Source organism: Musa acuminata, chromosome BXJ3-9 (genome assembly GCF_036884655.1).
Source record: "Musa acuminata AAA Group cultivar baxijiao chromosome BXJ3-9, Cavendish_Baxijiao_AAA, whole genome shotgun sequence".
NCBI classification, from domain to species: domain Eukaryota; kingdom Viridiplantae; phylum Streptophyta; class Magnoliopsida; order Zingiberales; family Musaceae; genus Musa; species Musa acuminata.
This window is the reverse complement of record NC_088357.1, coordinates 11,207,264-11,229,172: the sequence shown is the minus strand read 5'-3', so window position 1 is coordinate 11,229,172 and position 21,909 is coordinate 11,207,264. Positions and strand designations below refer to the sequence as shown.

Sequence of the window (21,909 nt, the reverse complement as noted above, 5' to 3'; positions counted from 1 at the left end):
AAGGTTGTAACGCTTTAGTACCTAGGTTAGATCAGATGATTGTGTTTTTTTGTTTTTTTTATACAAACAGTAAATAATGAAGACGAATTTGAGCTATCGATTTCTATCGATTTCTGATGGTTATGCCTGATTATTGCCAAAGAACAAACCAAACATTATTGTGCTAGGGTCCAGAGTAGGCATTAGCTATTAGAAACGGCCTAATTTGTACAATGGTTCTGTTGCAAGGATGCTAGAAAGTCGGAAACACGACTTGAATAGATCCAGAAACTGAGAAAAAGTTGTCCATAATTGAACAAGAATAGAAAGAACTTTTTCCTATTTATATGGAATTATTAAAAGAACTGTGCGAGAACATCCATCAATTTGATTTTGCCCCAATAACCCTTTCAGGCAATTATGCTTTTCAATATGACAACTTTACAAGTTACACCTAAAAAATACAAAATAGTTCTTGCAATGAATGGTTGAATGGACAGATAGGCTTCTTGGAGTACCAACTTTGTTCAAAAAGAATGGCTAAGCTTTCCTTATATTAGAATTTACAAGCAACAAGTGTTGTCATGCTGGCCTTGCTTTGAAGCATATCGTGGTGATAAAAAAAGATGGCATCAGATAAATAAGCCTAAAGAAAAACTAAAGGCCAGACATAGAACTCACCTTGACTGAAGGCAGGCCTCAAATCCTCATTGCACATGAATTTCAGGGGAAAAGAAACAAGGTGACCTCTCACCGACTCTAGCCTCTGTATTGGATCTGTGCCTTTGTGTTCTTTATGATTAGGATCCTTCTTCTCCGAAGAAATACCCAAATCAATAGTTGTGTACCCAAGTTTCTCCTTGAAGTAGTTGGTGCTTTCTCGAAATGTAGCTCTGGAAAAATTTGACATTGTTCAGAATGAGTGAAACGGACATTTGCAAAGAAACTAGGAAAATAAACAACAAGCTCAAGTTGTGATACCTGCAGTGGATAAGATCGTTAGGAACACACGAAAAGACTTCCTGGTAGATTATGGTATTTGTCTGCTAAGAGATAAAATCAAAAACTTAGAAGTGATGGATAGGGAAGCAAAAAGCACAATCAATTTATATTCTTAATCCAAGATATGAAAATTTTTTGATATAGGCTCTAAATGTTGATTTTGAGAAAAAAATTCATCTACATTGAAGAATAAACATGTGCAAGCCGAAACCTGATTTGTATTGACATGGATGTGATGGGTTGCCTTAAAGACTATAATTACGATCATATTTAAGTCACTGAAAATAGTACATGGCTTTTGTATAAAGATGATTCTCAACATTCAACAATTCCATGCCCATTAAGGTCTGTCCATTGTAACTTCTAACTACTTCCTAGAAACATAGTAAGTTGAGCTTTATTGCTAGTTTGAATTTTATGTTGGTGTCTGAATGTGCTACAAAATTTGATCATTCATCATAACCATGAATGCATCACTAGGAGAATTTTGTACATGCACATATGTTCTACACAGAAAATTTATCCGTCTAATTTTATTTTATTTTTTGGCATGTGCAGGAGAAGTTACAACCAATCTGATTGATTCTTTATAATGCAAAGACTTTATGATGATAAACAAAGGGAGTCAAGATGAGCCTCGTAAAAGAAGAATAATTGCTTCATCAAGTCATTAAATTTTCACACCTCAGCTGTCGCCATCCAGATGTCCTTGTATGCTGCATTATTGATTGGATCCCTGATCTTACTGATCTGTAAGGGTTAAAATGAATTATATATCAAATATAGTAGAATATCCTAAACTTAACTAGCTATTTCTCTTTTGCTTTCCATTAACAAACTTAATGGTGTAAAGTCATCTTGCAACAGAAGCATCACTCGTACTAGAGTAAAGGAATTAATCTAACAGATAGTTTTATCTTTTAAGACTATTTGGATACAGGGCCTCTGCAAATTAACAATGGCATGAGGAAACTGAGTAAAACAATATGAACAAACAAAGGAAAAGAAAAAACATGCAGAGATATCCACAAAGATCAAACCAAAGAATCTTATATTTCTAGCAATAAGTAAAGCTAATAATGCTGGATTATTTAATATTATGCCATGGTTTCCATCCGGTATCTGACATAATGACCAAAAAATGAGCACATCACATGATTTTGGTTGCTAAACCATAGTTCTATTCAAATAGGAGCATTTAAACAGGGCTTGATCATCATGCCCAATGAATTAAAGTTACTAAATAACTGAAACTTCTTGAATCTGATAAAAGCATTGGAGTATTTAGTAAATCAACTACAAACCTCTCCAGCATGAAGACCTAGATGTTCCAACCACAGTGAGAGGCGAAGGCTAAGAGAAAACTTTCCAGCTTTCCAAGGCTTTCCATTCATGAATGAGTCAACATATTCTTTATCTTCTATAAGTATACCAATCTGAGTAAGCAAAAAAAGCAGGCTGATAGTCAAGGCAAGACAAATTTATGTCAAAGAAGCAAATACAATAGTCCACAGAAATGCTGCAATGTAAGAATCAATCCAGTAAAACTAGATGTTCAAACATGCCTTCTTTTCTGGCATACAAAACTTTCTCTAAATACGAAAATGATAAAGTCTAAGTAGAACCGTAGCTCTAGTGAATGGCAGTAATATTGACTTTTAATTTGCAATCACCATATCTCCCTTTTCGTAATAGGCACCTACTGTAATGTACAACAACAAACTTCAATAGTGTAGGGAAATTTGCTGTAGTATACTGTTTTGTCTTTATGATAGGCTACAACTGTTAAAGTTTGAAATGTATCAACAATGTGTTGAAGTATTCCCTTTAGACTGAAATCCACTATGGAAGTTTAGCTTGCTGCACTCACACTGCTTCAGGAGATGGAGATTTATAATGAAAATGTAAGCAAATAGGCTAGTTTAATCTTCCAAAACACAATCACACATCCCGGATGAAAATCACCCCTTCAAGTACTATTTATTGGAGTAAACCTCATCTGCAGGATACGGATGCTTGAAATCAAGACTTGGTTCTTCCTATGTGCTATAGAAAACTGTAAATATGAGATAATTATAAGCTGCAAAAAAATGAAGCCATACAATTCTAATATGTATAACTATTATCATGAAACCATAAGTAGGGAAGCTAAACAATGTGCTTCACCACCTATGAAATGCCTCAAAAAATCCATATCTTCTCAGAGAGCACAGAGATGCAAATCTCTTAGGAGCACAACAAGAATGAGCTATACGTCCCACATATCTGGGGTCACATATGGATCTTTTCTTATCATTGAGCTCTACAAAAGGCAATGCCCTAGACAAACTGATCTATGCATATGGAATAAGAACATTAGCATTCATGGCTAGCAAGTAGCAAGTTTCCAATTACTAAAAGCGATACAATATGAAAATCCAAATATAAAATCATCAAAGTTGAAAAGAAGCATTTTAACAATTAATACTTCGGTTAGACATTCACACAGGGTCATGACAATTCCTTAACTTACCATGTAAAGGCCAAATAATTTTAAAAAATACAAATCATTTGTTATTTACTTGTCCAAAAAATGACTTATTCAAATCATCAAAATGTATAGGTTAGTAAGTGAAAATCTTTTATCAACATGGTATATGCATCATTTATATCTGTAAAGGAAAATGGCAATCCTTTTTGGAACACATGTTTGTTTTGCCTGCTTCATTCATTTTGTATTTTTATTAACATGAAGGAGGTAGAACAAAGTAGTAATTATACCTCTGAATCTCTTGAGCCTAACAAGCTTCTATCATTTATGTTTGCTGAACCAATCAACACCTCACGATCATCAATTATCATCAATTTGCTATGCACATACACCTGAGAGAATAAAAAGCTATAAAAAAGGTACCTCATAACACTGTACATTTAGGAACAAGAAACTAAGAATTATGAAACAAATTGAGATCTAATATTAATAGTCAAAACTTGCAGTTATTTCTCTAATAGGAATACTGCTGCAGTACAATTTGGATGATTAATGACGACATATGGAAGAAGATTCTATGAAATTAATGCATCATAGTAGCAGTAGTACCTAGCAGATGGATATTTTAAGTTCACTAGAAATAGATCAGAGGGAATGCACTCTCAAAAGCCATGTGTCCATGTACACATGATTGCAGCAAATGCACAACTTCGGAACATGCAAACAGGTTATTTTCTTTGCACAAACTTGTCCATTGTTGTGTCTGCCTGATCTGATATCTAACCTTGTACCCAATCTGTATATAGCTGCATGGTTAACAGGTAGCATACCTAAGATACATATTGGTGACTAGAAAATAAATCAAGCTCTTTAGTCATAGCAGTTAATATCTAATGTTATATAACATTAGGGCTAGAAAATTGTTGTTTTTTCTAAGGCCTCTTATAATCTAATGTGTCATGTTTTTACAATATCAAGCATATTCCTTTCATGTCTCAATTATTTTAACCTGTCCCATCCTTGATTTTCTCTTTGTTATCCTGCTCTATTAGTTTTTGAATATGCACTCAAATCCATTTTAAAACATACATATATGCAAAACTTTTTCTAAGGCTCATCAGTGTTTTTAAAAGTACTAGGTGCCAACAAGGTCTCAAAACACCTAAGGCGCTAAGCGCCTACCTGAGTGAAGTGAGATGCTCTAGAATATTAAAATATAAAAATATATTATGATAGATAAATATGATTACAAAAATAATAATGCAACATCAAATTGAAAACATATAAAGTACAAAGTCATATTGTTCATCTTTTAATAACAAAAATGTCAAACAATAAAGTTTTACATCAAATCCAACAGGGATCCTTTCTCGAGTTTTTTTTGACAAATCTTCTAAATGATTTTGTACACTTGTCATTATTCCTAAAACCTTAATAATAGTTCTAAATAGGGATTAACAATGCCAAATAGGGACTAATAACAATTTTAAATAGGATTAACAGTTCTAAATAGGGATTAAAAGTTCTAAATAGGGGTTATCAGTTCTAATTAGGAATAATAACATATTAACATTTTTAAATGACAACGGTATTAGCAACGAAAGAAGCTGTGGATGGTGACATAGAGGGTGGAGGAAGCTACAGACTTGCCCCTCAGTGGCGAAGGAAGCTGCACATGAAAACAATGATGGCAGAGGGAGCTATGCACGAAAGTAGCAGCGACGGAGGAAGATTCAAACCTATCTGTCAGCGGTGGAGGAAGTTGCACACAGAGGGAGCAACGATAGACTAGAGGTGGGTTGGGTGATGAGAGAGCCCGGGATTTACTAGGTCGGGGGCATTTTGGGGTTTATTGTTGGGATTAGTTTGTTAGATTGAACCAACCAAGTTACCGTTAAATTAAACAGGAGTCCACAATCTGGTTCAACTGGTGGAATTCAATCGGGCGCTCACCCGAGGCGCCCAGTGCCTGGGCTCAAGCAAGCGTCCAAGTGGCGCTTCAGTGAAGCGCGTCGCCTGGACCTTGTGTGAGGTGCTCGGGCCTCACCTCACCTCGCACGAGCACCTAGGCGAGCACCCAAGCGCCTATTAAAAACACTGGGGCTCATGAGTAAAAACAGATTGCACATCTAATTGAATCATGTTTTCTTAACTATTTGTAGACTATTTTTAATATATTATGTACACTTTAGGACTAGATCAGTAAGAAGTTTAACTTCAAATTATATGCTAGAGAAAATTTATAGAGGGACAAAATATGCCTCCTAAGGTCCAAGATGAAAAGTTGTTCTAAGTTATAATCATATTGACATAGGAAAATAAAGTAAGAAAATTACAAATAATTTAATTGGCTTCACCTGATTGGTTACCAGAGGACCTCCATCAAAAAGTCTCCCATATGTTCGAAGGCCATAAAATGAAATAAAGTCATGTGCTCTAGGACCTATTGTATCATGAAGTTTTTGCAATATCGAGTTCGACCCTCTACAAATGGTTTGATACTGCCAATGCATTATTGCCCTCACAGATGCAGAACCACCATCATCAATGCCACCCTGTTGCTAAATATGTTCAGAAAAAGCACTAACAAAAAAATAAATAAGGTGCATTTTTAGTATTACCTGAAAACCAGGTAATAAGGGTAAAACGATAATAACCCTGAAACACTTCTTCTCTTTTTCTGCTCGAATGATTCGCTGGTATAATGCTTCTAGTACACGGTTTCTTATTGTATCATCTCCTGAAAGACCTGATATGAAGAATTGGTTCTGGAAAAGGCAGATAGATATTCAGAAATAATTTGGACATATATGAAACTTTGTTATATTTGATAATGTAATTATATCTTGAAACATTAAACAAATGATATTTAACACAAGATGCAGTTAAGAACTTAAATAAGCTTGAGTTGGAAGCATAAGCTTGAGTTGGAAGCTAAGACATGTCAGCAAAAAAACTATTCTCTTTCTAACCACAAAGTCACAAAAGTATAAATCACATAGCAAAAGGAACCCTCGTAACTGTTTATATAAAAAAATCCTAAACAGTCCATAAAGAAGAATAGAAAACTAAGCAGAGTTACTATGGGGTGGATTGCTTAATTTTAAAAGTGACTAAATTATTCTAGAAGAGTTCTATGTTAATATCATCATTGAAGGACCTGAACACATAGAAGATATCTTGGTAGCACATGGGCAATGGAAATAACCTATGGATGGGGAACAAAACAATCTACATCAATAGGTACAAAACTGTAACCAGGAAAGGACATGTCAAAACAATTCAAAAGCAAGAGGCAAAGTTGTTATACTTTGAAAACTAGAGCTGCAACAGAATCCTCTGTCCATATCAATAATAAATTAGTTTCTGGTTGATGGTTTGTTTGCATTTATGAATAAATATTCTAGCAATCTTGTCCAAACTAGATTGATATGGCTTCACAGGTATGCTTTCTCTAAATTTAAAGGTAAGTAGAACATAAAAGTCAAATATCTATGCTCAATAACAAAAAAAAATGCTTACTCCAATAGATCTTATTGGAGACCATTTGATGTCAGTATTTATTGCCCTATTTAATAGAAACAATCAATTATGCAAGTGAAAAAGTCATAAGAGATCATTGAGATGAAATAGAACACATTTATCATAAGACAACACCAAAGTTTTTTTTTTAAAGATCATATTCTAATTCATATCTTGATAATGAGAAGCTAGGGAGTAGCAGTGATCCTTGACTAAGGATCACTGCTAGTAAACTAAATCCCAAGTAGATACTATGCCATTGCCTATCATCATAAACAAATTTGATTGGTCTTTAGTAATTATAATCTAAATGGAATCACATAAATTCTGACCAATCTTAATCAACATAGCAAAATTCAACCAATTCCAATAATTTTGAGCCACAATTTGACCACTTGTGGGCAATTCATAACCAACAATCCACTTCCATTAATTTGACTAATTTGGGTCAATCTTAGTGATAAATTTTGTGGATTCTAGACTTAGATTCCAATCTTCTAAACCTTGCTTTTTAGTTCATAAGCATTTAAAAAAGATTCAATGTAAATAGTTTATTCCAAGGTTCGTCTTACCGGTCCGTACCGATGTACCGACCAACTATTAGTACAGTACATACCGAGTTGCACCGAGCATACCGACATATAGTATATGGGGGCGGACCAATGTACCACCCATACTAGTCCCCTGTTGGATTGGTACATACTGCTCGTATCGAGCGGTATGTCATGGTACGACAAACCATAGTTTGTTCCTTAGTAAAACCATGGGCCTTTGGTATTTGAGCCTTGATATGCCTATGGCATACAAACACGTTAGATGCACCTTTAGCAATTGCATATATCACATTAGTACATGTCTTTGATTATTTTACAGCTCAAACTTCAACAATATATTTATCGGCCAATCTTCAACTTATCATTTGAAAGTTTTGAAGTGCATCAAATTTCTTCCTTCCGCCATGTAAAGAAGGTCAGTCCTACTGCTCATTTTGCTAGCATGATAATGTTTCTAGAGACACAATGTCTTCTCCCATAAACTATACTGTAATTCCTTCATCAGCTTTGCTGACTTTCCTATGTCTCTCAAAATTTGAACCTTTGCTTGCCTATGTCTCTTTCAAAATTTGAACCTTTTGAGGCTCCTGCTGACCTTCATCAATGATTTTATTGTTTGTTTACCTCCTGCACTTTCCTCTTTCATTTATGTTTATAATCAGAAATAAATTGCAAATATGTCCTGTATGATGTAGTTACATTCTTTATGTTGCAACTAAAATCTTTAATTCTCTTCCTATTATCTACTATTGCTTTTTATCATTCTAAATCATGAGGCTGCAGGCAACCCAGAGAAACTAAAGGTTAAGTTGTTTGAACTTGATGCACTTTTATCATGTGTTGCATGTCAGAGCTTGTTAAATTCATTAACAGTGAGCAAGGTAATTCCATTTTTTTCAATCTCTTCATATAGCTCCCAGTTCTTTGCATGAACAATGATCATTAGGAGAAGTTCTCATCGTAAGTCCAGATAACAGAACCTTCAACAGATTTTATAGATTACTCAGAACATTTACTTCCTCACATACTCTTGGTTAATCATAACTCATTAAACATTTCTTATCCCAAATTAACTCATATGACCAATCAAAAAGCTAATGATTGGACTAGTCTCACTCCAATCAATGCTTATGAGAAGCTTCATAATGTCATCTGCCACAAGCCCATACACAGTTGCATATGGCCATTTCATTAACCAGCACATCCTCACAATGCAGATATTTGTTATATTTCCAGCGTAGGTCACAACACAATGTTTGTTAGGTTTCTATATTATCATCAAGATGCTATCGCTGAAGCCAGCATGATAGCTAGCACAAAACTTTCTAGTTAGGAGGCTTCATCATATATTCATTATGAGATAAATTTTGAGTGTAACAATAAAAGACCAAGGTTCTAAATGCCAGCATAATACCAGGTATCCGTAACATATTGGACCACTGTGGCACCGATATATAGGCAGTATACCAAATTCTACCATCCAGTATCATTGAATAAAATAATAAAGAAAGTAAAAAATGAGCTATACATGTATGGGTATCAAGATAGATGTTGATATCAATATTTGATCAGTCTGATATATACCAGTCAGTACATATCAATCCAACTGGTATAAAAAACCTTGAAAAAAAATTATCACTAAAACACAATCATTTAAGGGGCAGAAAAAAACTTGCATTAACTCTACGAAAAAATCGTTTACCTCAATGTATAGGAAGTACTCTGCTTTCTCAATAAGATGAACATAAGCTTTGTGAATGCTCTCTTCAGTTTGGCTTGTTCCAGCTGACCATTGACTGACACTTCTAATAACCTGGTGCCCAAAGAAATCCTCTAGACAGCTTTGAAAACAGGTATACCTTGAATTCATATAAACTAAACAACTACCCTTTCTATTATCCAAAGAAATTTTTAGCTACAAAAATCATGGGATGTGTACCATATATCTCAAGGAACAGAGAAATCAACAGAATTTAGCATAAACATGAGTGTCATTATGGCTATGTATAAATGTGTTGACACGATATACTATAGAATATGCTGACATTATGACGGATTAACAAAGCGCCCATGCCAAAATACAACTACCTAATCTGACCCATGTGAACTAGCAGATAGTGGACCGGCATGTTACAAGGAAAAGAATGATGAGAAACTAAAATCTTGATTGGAAAAAATCTGCATTTGCATGACTGCTGCCAGGGGTCAGATACAACCAGTGTTAATAATTTTCCGCATCAATCTTAACTAATCCAAGTCAAACATATTCGTGTTCAGCTACTCATCAAACATGGGTATTATAAAAGTCATTGTCCAATCCAAAAATTTCACAATATCAGATTGAATGTGAGAGATTTATAAAATATCAGAATCTATAATGTTCAGATATATAACAAACATTAGATTCTCAAGATTAGTTATCCCTACATCCATCAATATGAGATTTAAAAATGGCAGAATCAAGAACTTTCCACTTCCAACTAAACTTCTATTGATGCTCATGGAGTCTCAATCGATTAACCTGAAACCTATGTAATTATCAAGATGTAATCATAAAATTCGACGTTTACATTGATCAACTGAGTAGCCACAACAACAAATTGTTTATCAAGTATTGACCTCTCTTTTTTTCTGAAACCTGTTGTAAGTCTATATTCTTAAAGTTGCATCCTTTCATCATGCACAAACAACCACCATAAGTATTCATCTGTTTCCAAAAGTCTCCTCAAACTTGAGACTGATAAAATCTGTTAGCAATCAATTTAAAAACCAAATAGACAAATCAGGCATCAAATTACAACCTGTTTCTTCTGAAACTTGTAAAAGATCTATCATCTCAAAATTTCACACTTTCAAGTTTCAATACTAAAAAAAAAGTAAATTTAATTCCAATTTTATGTTCTTATGATTTCTAGTATCTCTTATACTCAAAGCTGATCAAAGTAGGCATTCATCTCAGTATAGATGGAGTCAAGGTAAGAGTTTCTTGGTTTGTTAAGTTCAAAAATTCTTGTAAAATATCAGAATCTAATATCAGATTAAATGTGAGATACTTGTAAAATATCAGTCTATAATGTCCAGATATATAACAAACATTAGATTCTCAAGATAAGTTATCCCTAAATCCATCAATATGAGATTTAAAAATGGCAGAATAAAGAACTTTCCACTTCCAACTAAACTTCTATTGATGCTCATGGAGTCGATTAACCTGAACCCTGGGTAATTATCAAGATGTAATCATAAAATTTCATGGTTTAAGTTGATCAACTGAGTAACCACAACAACAAATTGTTTATCAAGTATTGACCTCTTTTTGTTTCTGAAATCTGTTGTAAGTCTATATTCTTAAAGTTGCATCCTTTCATCATGAAATAACAAGTACCATAAGTGTTCATCTGTTTCCAAAAGTCTAATCAAACTTGAGACTGATCAAATCTGTTAGCAATCAATTTAAAAACCAAATAGACAAATCAGGCATCAAATTACAACCTGTTTCTTCTGAAACTTGTAAAAGATCTATCATCTCAAATTTTCATACTTTCAAGTTTCAATACTCAAAAACAAGTATCATAAGTAAATTTAATTCCAATTGTATGTTCTTATGATTTCTAGTGTCTCTTATACTCAAAACTGATCAAAGTGGGTATAGATGGAGTCAAGGTAAGAGTTGCTTGGTTTGTTAAGTTCAAAAATTCTCTGTTTAATGGATTAGTAGAATAATTTCTAATTCTAATGTGTGCTTTAGAATTTAGATAACTGTTCAGTATTTTGTTAAACAAGCAATTGCTATTAATGTATAATGAAATCAAGCTTTATTCTGATCCAGAGTTATCTAAGTGAAAAAAAAAAGATAAGAAAATCCAAACCCAACTCAGCATGATGTAGTTTAACAAAACATTATTACTAATGACATGTTTCTAAAACTATTAACAACAAAGTAATAAAATAATGAATATTTGAATAAAAAAAATCATAATAATCTTTTTACAAACAATAGACTTATACCAACCTGACAACGGCATGGCGTGCGTGGACCAACTTGTCTAGATTCATCTGTAGATACAACTTGACTGCCTCGCTCATGTGTTACCCACCAGTCTGCATTCTGAATAGGTGGCTGGACGAACATATTAAAATCTTGTTCCCTCTGAGTTTTTGGATAACTATAATCATCGATAAAACCTTTCATCTGCATATCTTGAACTGAATGCTCAATTTTTGTTTTTATCAAAGACACAGGTTGGCTTTGGCTAGTTTTATTTGGATGCTCTGAAAGACCACAAATCCTATCCAATCCATGAACCTTATCACTATTTGTTGTTGCTGTTCCATCAGGTTCATGGGGTAAAAGCAGTGGAATATCTTGACATGAACGGGAGAAGGTATGCTTTCCAACATCCTCTGGGATTGCATTTTGTTTGTCGTTTTGATGGTTCATTTCTCTACTTCCCATGTAATGTGGAATAACCATGTGATGCTGAGGTACCAACAATGGAATTGTTTTCTCATTTGGAGCTTTACTTCTCTAGGAGACAAAAAATAAGAAGATAAAAAATGGTAAGTGTCCACAAGAAAACAAGCCTCTGATAGTAATCAGAAATGCCACCTCTGAATAGAAAAGCAACCTTGGCATAATTCCAGCGTTGAACAAAGTGCCTTGCAACATCATGACAAGGTGGTCCCCATAAAGCACATTGAACATCATGCCAGGGCATGCGAGGATATTTTCCACGGTCCAATTCATCTTTCATAGTATCTTCCCAAGAATTTGGTTCAGATTCCCTATATAAAAAAACATGATATAAATGAGAGATTCACAAACAAAAGGTTAGATTACAGAACTATTATAAATTTGTTCTCAGCTATATGTTAAAATGAGACAGTTACCTCGGATTATAATAGTCCTTTCCAGGCCAAATAAGAGGAGGCATATCCCCAACTTTGTGTTCAAAGTTGTCGTAACGGCCAAAGCACAGATCAAGTCCTCCAATGAAGCTTATTTGGTTGTCAATGGTAACAATTTTCTCATGATGGGACCTAGTTTTCAACATAAATATTTTACGAACATATTATAATAAGATACCCTCAATCAAGCAGATAAAATGATAAAAAAAATTCATACCATAAATAAATGCCAGTTGAGAGATGATCTGGATAACGAAGAACCTTTATGTTTTCATGAATGTTCAGTAATATTCTCTTACTATATACACTGTTGATCTTCAAAGCAAGAGGGACTTCTTTGTAAAGAAGAATATAAATCTGCAAGTAGTCAACTTAACCTTCTAATTAAAATGATTAAAAATAATTTGAATAAAAAATGATATTATCATTATAGCAACCAACAAGTGCTAAATAAAAATTGAAAGATGCTCCTATATGAGTCTCAGCAGAATCCACGAGTCACCTATGACGTAAGAAATCAATATTCATACCAACTTTAATTGTGGCAAATAGAAGCAGAAAGGGGGAACTGAACCTACTTGAGATCCAAAAGACACCATAGGAAGACCATAACACCCAGGCAGAAAATGCCTTGCCATCCAGATGCAAGAACAAGTGCAAACTCAGAAAGAAATATGCATGCCTTTAGAAGTTTAAACTCAATCTAAAGCTTCTCATATTTTATAAATTGCAGCTACTTTCCATCACATCAGAGACAAACAACAGACTGGGTTGGCAAAGATGAAGAAGAGACTGTATTCATGGCAAAATGTCCAAATATTTTACTTATCTGAAATACGCAATGCACTAACTGTATCAAAAAAGAAAACCAGGAGATACATCATCATCATCATCATCATCATGAAAGGGTCCCACAAGACTGGAAAAATTTTAGAATCAAGGAATTCAAATTTCCTATGTACAAGATGAATCAGATGGTGGTATGCGAGTATATTACAATATTGACCAAGTACTAACAAGCCTCTCCTTTATTTCTCTTTATTTATTTATTTTTAGTACCAACCAGTATGTACCAGTCTGGCTAGGTTCCTTATACTGCCAAGGAATGCCATCATAAACTTTGCTTGCAGTATTTCAAACATAACTAGTTATGCAATTAATTTGGATCCTTTTCTAACCTTATCAGACACCTATCTTATGAAACTCCATTCTTCATCTTTGTACAGTTATTTTCATGTGTCTGACACCTACACTGTGAGCATTTAAGATCTCCTAGAGGTCAGAAGATTGCCACAATTAAATTAGTAGGCATCTCCTGGTTCAGAGATTACCTAATTCAATTACTAGGCATCTGAGCCAAGAGGTGTCACCAGATTTTCCATACCAAAACTTACACATCCATTGCATAGACACATCCCAGTTCTAGAATTTGAAACATACGAGTACAAATGAACCACACCAGTAAAAACTTGGACTTTTAGGATCAATCAATATGCTCAAATTTCGCTTAGCCCTTTGATGTTGACTTTGTGTTAACCAACACACTCTTGTTCTCAAATGAACATCCAAACTTATTAAAAGCTTCAAAATTCCATGAATGCCATCATAGTTGGAAAAAAGAATTCTGATGAAGGCCAAAAATATGTCCACATAATGTAATTAGTCCGATATTAGCATAGAGAAATAAGAAGCAAATTTCTATAATGTTCCTATCAAATAATTCACTAGATGTGTATATATTGGATGATTTGCATGCAGCAGTCATTGAATCATGCAACACATGTGAAAAAAGATGAGATTAACTTTCTCAAATAATAAGGTTACTGGTTTACTACCTAATAATTTGGAGAAAAGCCAAATGAATCATTTTAGAAATTTCAGAGAAGTGGCCAAGAAATCATTCTAATCCAAAAAGGCAAAAACAATGAACGAATGCAAGTTGTGGCTTAAGGGACATGGTAGATACAAAAATGTTGAAGTGTTGAACGATGTGGCTTTGGGTAGATTGTACCTGAACACCTTGCTTTGCTTTTGCCTCTAGCATAGCATCAAGCCGCGAAGAGCCATGCAAACTAAAAGGACGTCGCAGATGCAATTCTGGGCACAACCACCAGTCAGTTATGTATATCTGCATCAGGCTTCCAATTATTTAAAGATTTTGTACTTGACTTCAAGAAATTGTCTAACTTTCACAGAAGCCATATCATGTAAACCAAACAAACCTCTGATTTTGCTTGTTCGATTGAAGAAGCAATTGCTTCAAATGCAGCTTGGCCATCAACAAACCACTGAACATAAGTCTCATCTTCAGTTAAGCCTCTGGGTGGTGCAAAAGAGCCAAAGCGGTGAGGATAACACCAACCTTCTGGAGGCCGCAACCCAGCATCATTTATTGCAGCAACCCATTCCTTGATCTTTGCATTATTTCTCATTCTCAATTTTGTTGTACGGCTCCCACCAAATACCTTTGTGATGTAATTCAATTAAACACAGACTTGAATCTTAACATGACCCGATAGGTGCCCACAACAAGGGCTAGGATAAAGTAGCAATGACTGAAAATAAGCAGCAATAAGTTTCCAAAAAAACAAAAATTGAATGTTTCCTGGCTTGTGGTAATTTGATATTCTAATTAAACTACTACTTGCAAGTACACAGCGAATGAGTTATTGAGAAAACATCACAGTTGTGTCCTATATTATATAAAGATTGGGTCCATCACCTTGTTGACTTGTTAACTTTATTATATTTAATTAACATCATCATTTTCTTTCTGAAGTAAATCACTACTGAGACACTGAGATAGGAAAAATAAAGATTGAATGGAGTCATGGATAACAATGTTAAGGAATGAGCTTAGCAGTCGACCAAGAAATCAATCATGTGATTTTTACCAGTTCAATCTGATATGGGCTGTGCCACCTGATAAGCACACTGTACCGAACATACTGGACAGTGAATATCCTGGTACAGTTGGTAGTGGTGGTAAGCTTATTGTTTGGTACCTCTATATATTTTTTTAATTGCTGTATTGATAGCTATATTTCTTTTGTTTGTTATCGATTTCCTCATCCTTGTGCTCTTTCGCTTTCTCTTTCTCATGCAATCTCATGCTCATGCACTCTCTCTCCCTCTTTTCCTTGGCTGCCACCTATCCTCTTTCCTATTGCACCGTCACTGCCTCCTCATACCTACTATGTTAGCACTGTCTTCACCCAGTACACCGTCATTTCCTCCATTTTATCCTCCTCTTTGCCTCATCTTCTCCTTCTTTCCACCCCCTCTTCTAGTCCTCCATCTCCTCCTCCACTGATCCTCCTCCTCCCTCTTCTCTCTCTTTTCCTAGTCAGGACAACTTCGACCATTTGAATTGTTGATACATCAGCTGAATGCCGTCAGACATCAGCACCTGACCAAGATTCTAAACCATGATTCCTTTGCCCTTGTGTGCATTCCATCTCATTCCTTTCAAGCTTCTAAATTTTTTGGTAGTGACTAAAAGGCTTAACTTCACTTTAATTTATTGATTAGTAAGTAATTGTAAGCTACCAAGAGAAATCATTTATCTGGGAACATTAAAAGGCTACATGAAAAATGAACAGAAATACATATATTAAGGAAAAAAGTAGAAGCTCTCAAAAGTGAAATAACAAAAGGAAGATGATCTCATAGAAATGAATTGTGACAAGCATTCATGTTATAACATCTTTGCCAAATTGTATTTCTACATGCAGTTTCAGTCTGACATTCAGCTAACTGGCATCATATAAATTCTTAAAGCTCTGAGTTGCACCATCTTTCAGCACTTTAGACAAGAAAATAATCATGGAAGTTAAATCTATTTTAACAAATGGAAGAAAAATCAAAATAATTTTGAAAAATAAATGAAAAAACTTACTTGAAACCCAAAACACAAAGGATTACGCTCCTTTGTCTCTTTTGCTAGAAGAATTCGACCGTCATCATTTCCATTTGAATGTGGTAATACATCAAAAACAATGATATCTAGAATTTTTGTATCAAAAGGATTCTCCAGTAAAGCTAAGAAACCTGGTTTTAGTACAGCCCAAACCTACAAAAGATGTTTAATTTATCATCAGAAATTAATGTCAAGTTGGACAACAATATCAAATTATCAATAGTTATAGAAGCAGTCTAGCTGTTTGGATGCTACAAAAATAGGTTGGCTCCAGTCTCAGTCAATATCAGACTAATTAAGAATAGCTGCAAATTTGTCATGTCAGTATGAGATTGGAAGTAATAATGTGATAGAATATGAGAGAATGGAAGAAAATAAAAGAAGGGATGATATCATGATAAAATATACCAAAAATAAATCTTTACCACAGAAAATGATGCAAAATAAGTTGTTTATATTTCCATTAAGCTCTTTAAAAATGCATGTAGGAAAACATAACCAATCATAACAAAAAATCACTAAATGTAAGATTTAGAGCCACCTTTAGTAAAGGAAATTTCAGCTTTCAGATAAAATTGGTCAAAAATGACATCTTTGAAAGGCCACAGGAAGCTGAAATTCATCATTTAACTACTAGTGAACACAGGACTCCGCGAAATACAGGAAGGCAGACAATCCTATGATTACTGCCTTGGATCTTTTACTTCTGTATAAGGATAATCATTTACTGTGATCTGTACAGCACATTATGGGCAACTCATACCAGTGCAATAGAAGATTAATTGGTCTTTGACCAATTGTCCAGATTCAAGATCAATACCGGTCTCAGGATTCCTGCATTGTTTCACCAATTAGACTGATTTCTGGGAGAATTTTGGAGGTCTTGGTTTAGAACCCTTATCTTGAGCAGTTTTGGTCCAGCTTCTGTAAACTAATCCATTGGTTTTACCTAAAGACCCATCACAAGCAATGTTTCATGTCCTTTGTTCTAGGAGATAAATTTTCTATGCTTTTTTTCTTTTTTTCTTGGTTTTTATTCTCAGATATTTTTTTCGATTTTCCTTCCATCAATACCAAAGAAAAATGGCTAGCATAATGTCTGATCTAGCACAATCAAAATAGTCCAAGCAATGACACAATAGAATCTTGTTATTTCAGAATGTTATGTGCCACAATCCATCAGATACCTGGTGCAGTATGACTATTTTAGTCAGAAAAATACAATAGTTATTAACTTATTATAAAGTGGTCAAATCCACTTAAAGATGACACATTAAGTACCAGCCAGGTGATTTTATTTTTTTTAAACATTTTCTTCCTAAGATAATATTATTATCATAGGCATTGAAGCCTCTTGCAATATACAACAAGTCTAAATGAGCATTAGTGTACTAATAAACATGGTGTGTATCAAAGTATATATTCCTTGAATTGCCAAGGCAGCATTAAAGCACATCAGCATCTAGGTTTTGAATATTGGTCTGATACCAATTTCAGTAATCTATCACAATAGAACAAACCAGTATATCAAACAATAACCAACCTTTATCACCTGGTATCTTTAAATGAAATAATAAGAAATAATTCATAACTCTGTACACTTTAAACCCACATTGATACAGCCTGCACAACATAAAACCTTCCATCTTTTTAGAACTTAATGTTAATTTTAGAGTAATATAGTTTATTAAGTCATATTTATTGACCATGCCCCTTCTCATTAATAAGAGGCCAATTAAAGATCACAACTGAAAATACAGGAAGGCACCTTGGAAGGATAATAAGAATTTATATTAGCAGCTGCCATCATGACATCAATTCTTTGGGATTAATAGTGGTAGTGAAGGCAGCTTTAAGCAAAAATGGATTACCATAATTGGTCAAAAAATAGTAGCCAAGGCAACTTTAACCAAAAGATGATTACCATAAATCTTAAGATGTGGTGGCAAGAATCTAAATTTCACCAGCACTCCCATTTTTACTAGTGGACCAGAACAGCTAGACAGACCACCAAGCCAACATGAGGAATGTCAATGTCACAATGTCTATGGAAATTTGAGTTATCTCCACCATGATTTCAAATCTCTATTTAGTACTGATACTGATCTGAACAGGTATAAATGGGTCACGCTAGAGGAGGAGATGGATGAAGAGGAGAAGATGGAGTAGGAGGAGGAGGAGGAGATGGGGGAGGAGGTGAAGGACAAAGGAGGAACAAGAGATAAAGGTGGAGGAGGCTGGGGAGGTGGTAGTAGGGGTGTTCAAATCAAAGCGGAAAACCAAACCGAACTGGAACCAAACCTGAACCAAACCGGTTCACCAATGGTTCCATTTTGAAGGGTATAAACGGTTCTAGTTTGGGGTAACCTTCTTTGGTTCGGTTAATCAGTTTGAATCGAACCGAACTGATTTTAACTTAAGAAACATCAATCTGATTGAGTTTATTGTCCTAAATCCTTAACCAGTCAAATTGATCAATCAAACCGTTCCATATGCCTAATATTATAAATAACAAGGACTCAATTTCACAAATATTGTCATGTCATCCAATTGGACCAAGATTCTGGTTCGGTTCAATTGAATTGAACTGATTCATTTGAAATATTTTTTAAAAAATTATTTAAAATTATAAACCAATTAAACAAACCGGAATAACCAGTTTTGAATCAGTTCAGTTAGGTAGATCCGAATCAGTTTCAGTTTGGACTATTGTATTTTAACCAAACCGAAAAAATGGTTCAGTTCGGTTTGACCCTTAATGGTTCGGTTTGAACACCCGTACTTGGTAGGAAGTGTAGGCCATGGTGGTGATACAGAAGGAAGGAGGTAGTAGCTATGTATGGAGGAGTAGGAGAGAAAAAAAGAGAAAGAGAAAGAAAGAGAGAGACATATAGGAAGAAATAGCTGTGCAGTTTATCATTATTTTAAAAAGAAAGAAATAGAGATAATGAGCAATAGTCTTACCGTTCACTACAGGTCTCTTACCAACTGGTTAGCCCTACAAAATGAGTGGTGCTAAGCTAAGCTTCTTCTATATAACATAAAGAATGAAAAGCGTCACACTCCCCATGTTCTTATTTTGATTCCTTCAGTGGAAAGAAGTCAACAAAGAAAGAGAAAAAATAAAGAGCTCTCTACCCAAGGTGGCTGAACATTGATCACCAAGAGGAATATCAGACTATACAGTCCATACCTGACCAATCTGGACAAAATTGCCTAGTTTGCATCTCGGTTGGCTGTCAGAACCATAAATACTATCTCATACTAATTGGTACTAGAACAAGAAGTATTGTAAATCTTGATCTCCACAACTTGTCCACTGCTTTGACCATTGCTCTTCTCCAACTCCTCTCCCATGAAAAGAACTCAAATCAATGACATGAGGCGTAATTTTTAAAGCCTTAAATTTGAAGATCATGAAATGCAGCCTAACTTTGAAATAGCATCAAATGATACCAATCTAGTTCAAGCATTGAACTAGGATTATTCAAGCATTGAACCTGCTACCTCACCGGGCAACAACCCTTATCAGTTCTGAGAACCCTAGTGGCACAAGATTTCCAAGGCAAACTTGAGATTTTCAGGCATTATGCCCAAAATATAAAGAAACTCAGGTTCTTGAATATTTAATTGTAAGTTGCTTATATGTGCTCATTGGTTGTAGCTTCAGGCTGTGCACAGTCTGTTTATAATTCTTTCAAATCTCTGAAAGGTTTGGAAGAAATGGAAGTGCCGAGCATTGTCAAAACTCAAAAGTGTAAAGGTAGAGATGTGAGACTATAGAATACAACAGTCTGATCTTATAACATATGCTAAGCTAAGACTAGCTTAAAGGCCTCTTCCAAAACAATGTAACCATCAAATGCATTGTCGTGAGAATAGCACAAGTCAGCTGGCTTGAGAAACTTAGGCTTAATTCTGTCTAACATCTATATTGATCCATTACTATACAAATAGGCACAGTTAGACTACTAGTTTGAAACAATATCTAGCTTGTGAGAGATGCATAGTGTCTGTTCTTGTGTTGGAATCAAGATATACCATGATAAGATGAATGTCATAATTGTATCCCATGTAAATATGTTATATGCTAATTACAAAATTAGCTTTTTTTTAAAGTAGTCATCTAGAAGATAACATTGAAAAAACATGATGTAACAATCAAAGAAATTGCTATTGAAATACTACAAATCCGATAGACTATTATTTGGAATAGATAATAGAATAACAAACATGGTTCGCCTTACTGGTCCGTACCAGTATACCAATCGATCATCGATATGGTATATACCGATATACCGACACATGGTACGGTGGGGCATACCGATAGAACGATATGTATTGCCCATACTGGTCCCTTGTCGGACTGGTACATACCGCTCGTATCGAGCGGTATGCCATGGTACGGCGAACCTATTAACAAATACCTTTTTCCAGCTACCATTGCAACAGCTAAACCAGTGGCATGCACAACAGCTTTTACCATCATCTAATTCTTGAACTTTTGGCAAATGCCTTGCTTTAACATAACCTTCTTTTAGCTTTGGTCCATATTCTTGCAAAAACGAGTACCTCGAGACCTCCAAAAATTTGCAAACCTGCATATTATGCCAACAAATTCCGTATTGATAATGTAAACAGTTTTATACCAACTAGACAAAATAAACTTTGTTCTGAGGTTATTTTATGACAAAGTGAAATTAGTATAGATGTCTATGAAGGACGTTTGGCACTATTAAACAAGGTAGAAGGTTCTCATATTTTACATTCTTCTTAGTTCTTACCATGATAGTATGATCCAAATCATGGTGCAAGTTATCATATTATCAATTATTAGAACACCTCAGATAAAAAACTTGTCTCGATCAGTCAAATAGTATAAATAAGAAAGATGAAACAGAGCTAGCTATAGAAGTCTACTAAATAAACATCATGATTGATCATTTTTAAGATTATCTTCACCTTCAAGAAAAAATTGGACAAGCAACAGTTCAATTTCAAAACATGACTCAGAATTTATTCTTAAAAGTGACTGATACAACCAATAGAGTCAATACCTCTTGAGAGTTCACAATATCCAAGTTGCTAAAGAAGTGATCCAAGTACCCTTGCATAGCCAATTTAGCCTTGTCAGAAATCAATTGCTGCCCTCCAAGTGATGGGCGAATGATTGGCAATGCAGCACTAGAAGGAATGTTTCTGCTCAAAGAGTGAACATCACTAAGTGTAGAAAATTATAAAAAAGAATTTTCTTGACCCTAAATTTATCCATGATTAGGTAGTGTTTAATCTAACTTAGGTGCATTACTAAAATACATAATGCAAGATGAATTATAGTGAATGCTAAGATCATGGAATTGATGGATGGTAGGTTTTACTTGGTAATAGAAAATTATGTTTAACGGAGAGAAATGAATAGCGGATTTAAATGAAACTCAGTGCAAATTACTGAAAACATAACCACAATTCCATGGAAAGCTAATATACCCTATCCCCCCAACCACCCCCAGAACCATATGTGCCAAGTTTGCCAACCAGTGAGTAATGAACAAAGT

At 34.6% G+C, this 21,909-nt stretch overlaps 1 protein-coding gene across 6 annotated transcripts in view; it reads right to left on the bottom strand.

Annotated features, from left to right (window-relative positions):
- Positions 1–288: 288 nt before the first annotated feature.
- Positions 289–21,909, bottom strand: part of LOC135648270 (phospholipase D zeta 1-like) — a 35,588-nt gene continuing 13,967 nt past the window's right edge. For 4 of the 6 annotated variants that reach the window (XM_065165749.1, XM_065165750.1, XM_065165753.1 and 1 more), the window contains 17 exons: positions 21,412–21,553; positions 20,782–20,952; positions 16,334–16,507; positions 14,658–14,900; positions 14,447–14,563; positions 12,653–12,792; positions 12,418–12,567; positions 12,156–12,312; positions 11,540–12,055; positions 9,230–9,340; positions 6,073–6,219; positions 5,809–6,006; positions 3,742–3,843; positions 2,286–2,417; positions 1,666–1,731; positions 961–1,022; positions 289–872 (listed from right to left, as the gene is read on the bottom strand). In XM_065165749.1, coding sequence (XP_065021821.1) covers positions 626–872; positions 961–1,022; positions 1,666–1,731; positions 2,286–2,417; positions 3,742–3,843; positions 5,809–6,006; positions 6,073–6,219; positions 9,230–9,340; positions 11,540–12,055; positions 12,156–12,312; positions 12,418–12,567; positions 12,653–12,792; positions 14,447–14,563; positions 14,658–14,900; positions 16,334–16,507; positions 20,782–20,952; positions 21,412–21,553 — 2,875 coding nt within the window. In that variant the 3' untranslated portion in view covers positions 289–625. Of the gene's footprint in view, positions 873–960; positions 1,023–1,665; positions 1,732–2,285; positions 2,418–3,741; positions 3,844–4,118; positions 4,258–5,808; positions 6,007–6,072; positions 6,220–9,229; positions 9,341–11,539; positions 12,056–12,155; positions 12,313–12,417; positions 12,568–12,652; positions 12,793–14,446; positions 14,564–14,657; positions 14,901–16,333; positions 16,508–20,781; positions 20,953–21,411; positions 21,554–21,909 lie in introns of those variants that run through there. The other 2 variants (XM_065165751.1, XM_065165755.1) reach the window with 2 other exon arrangements.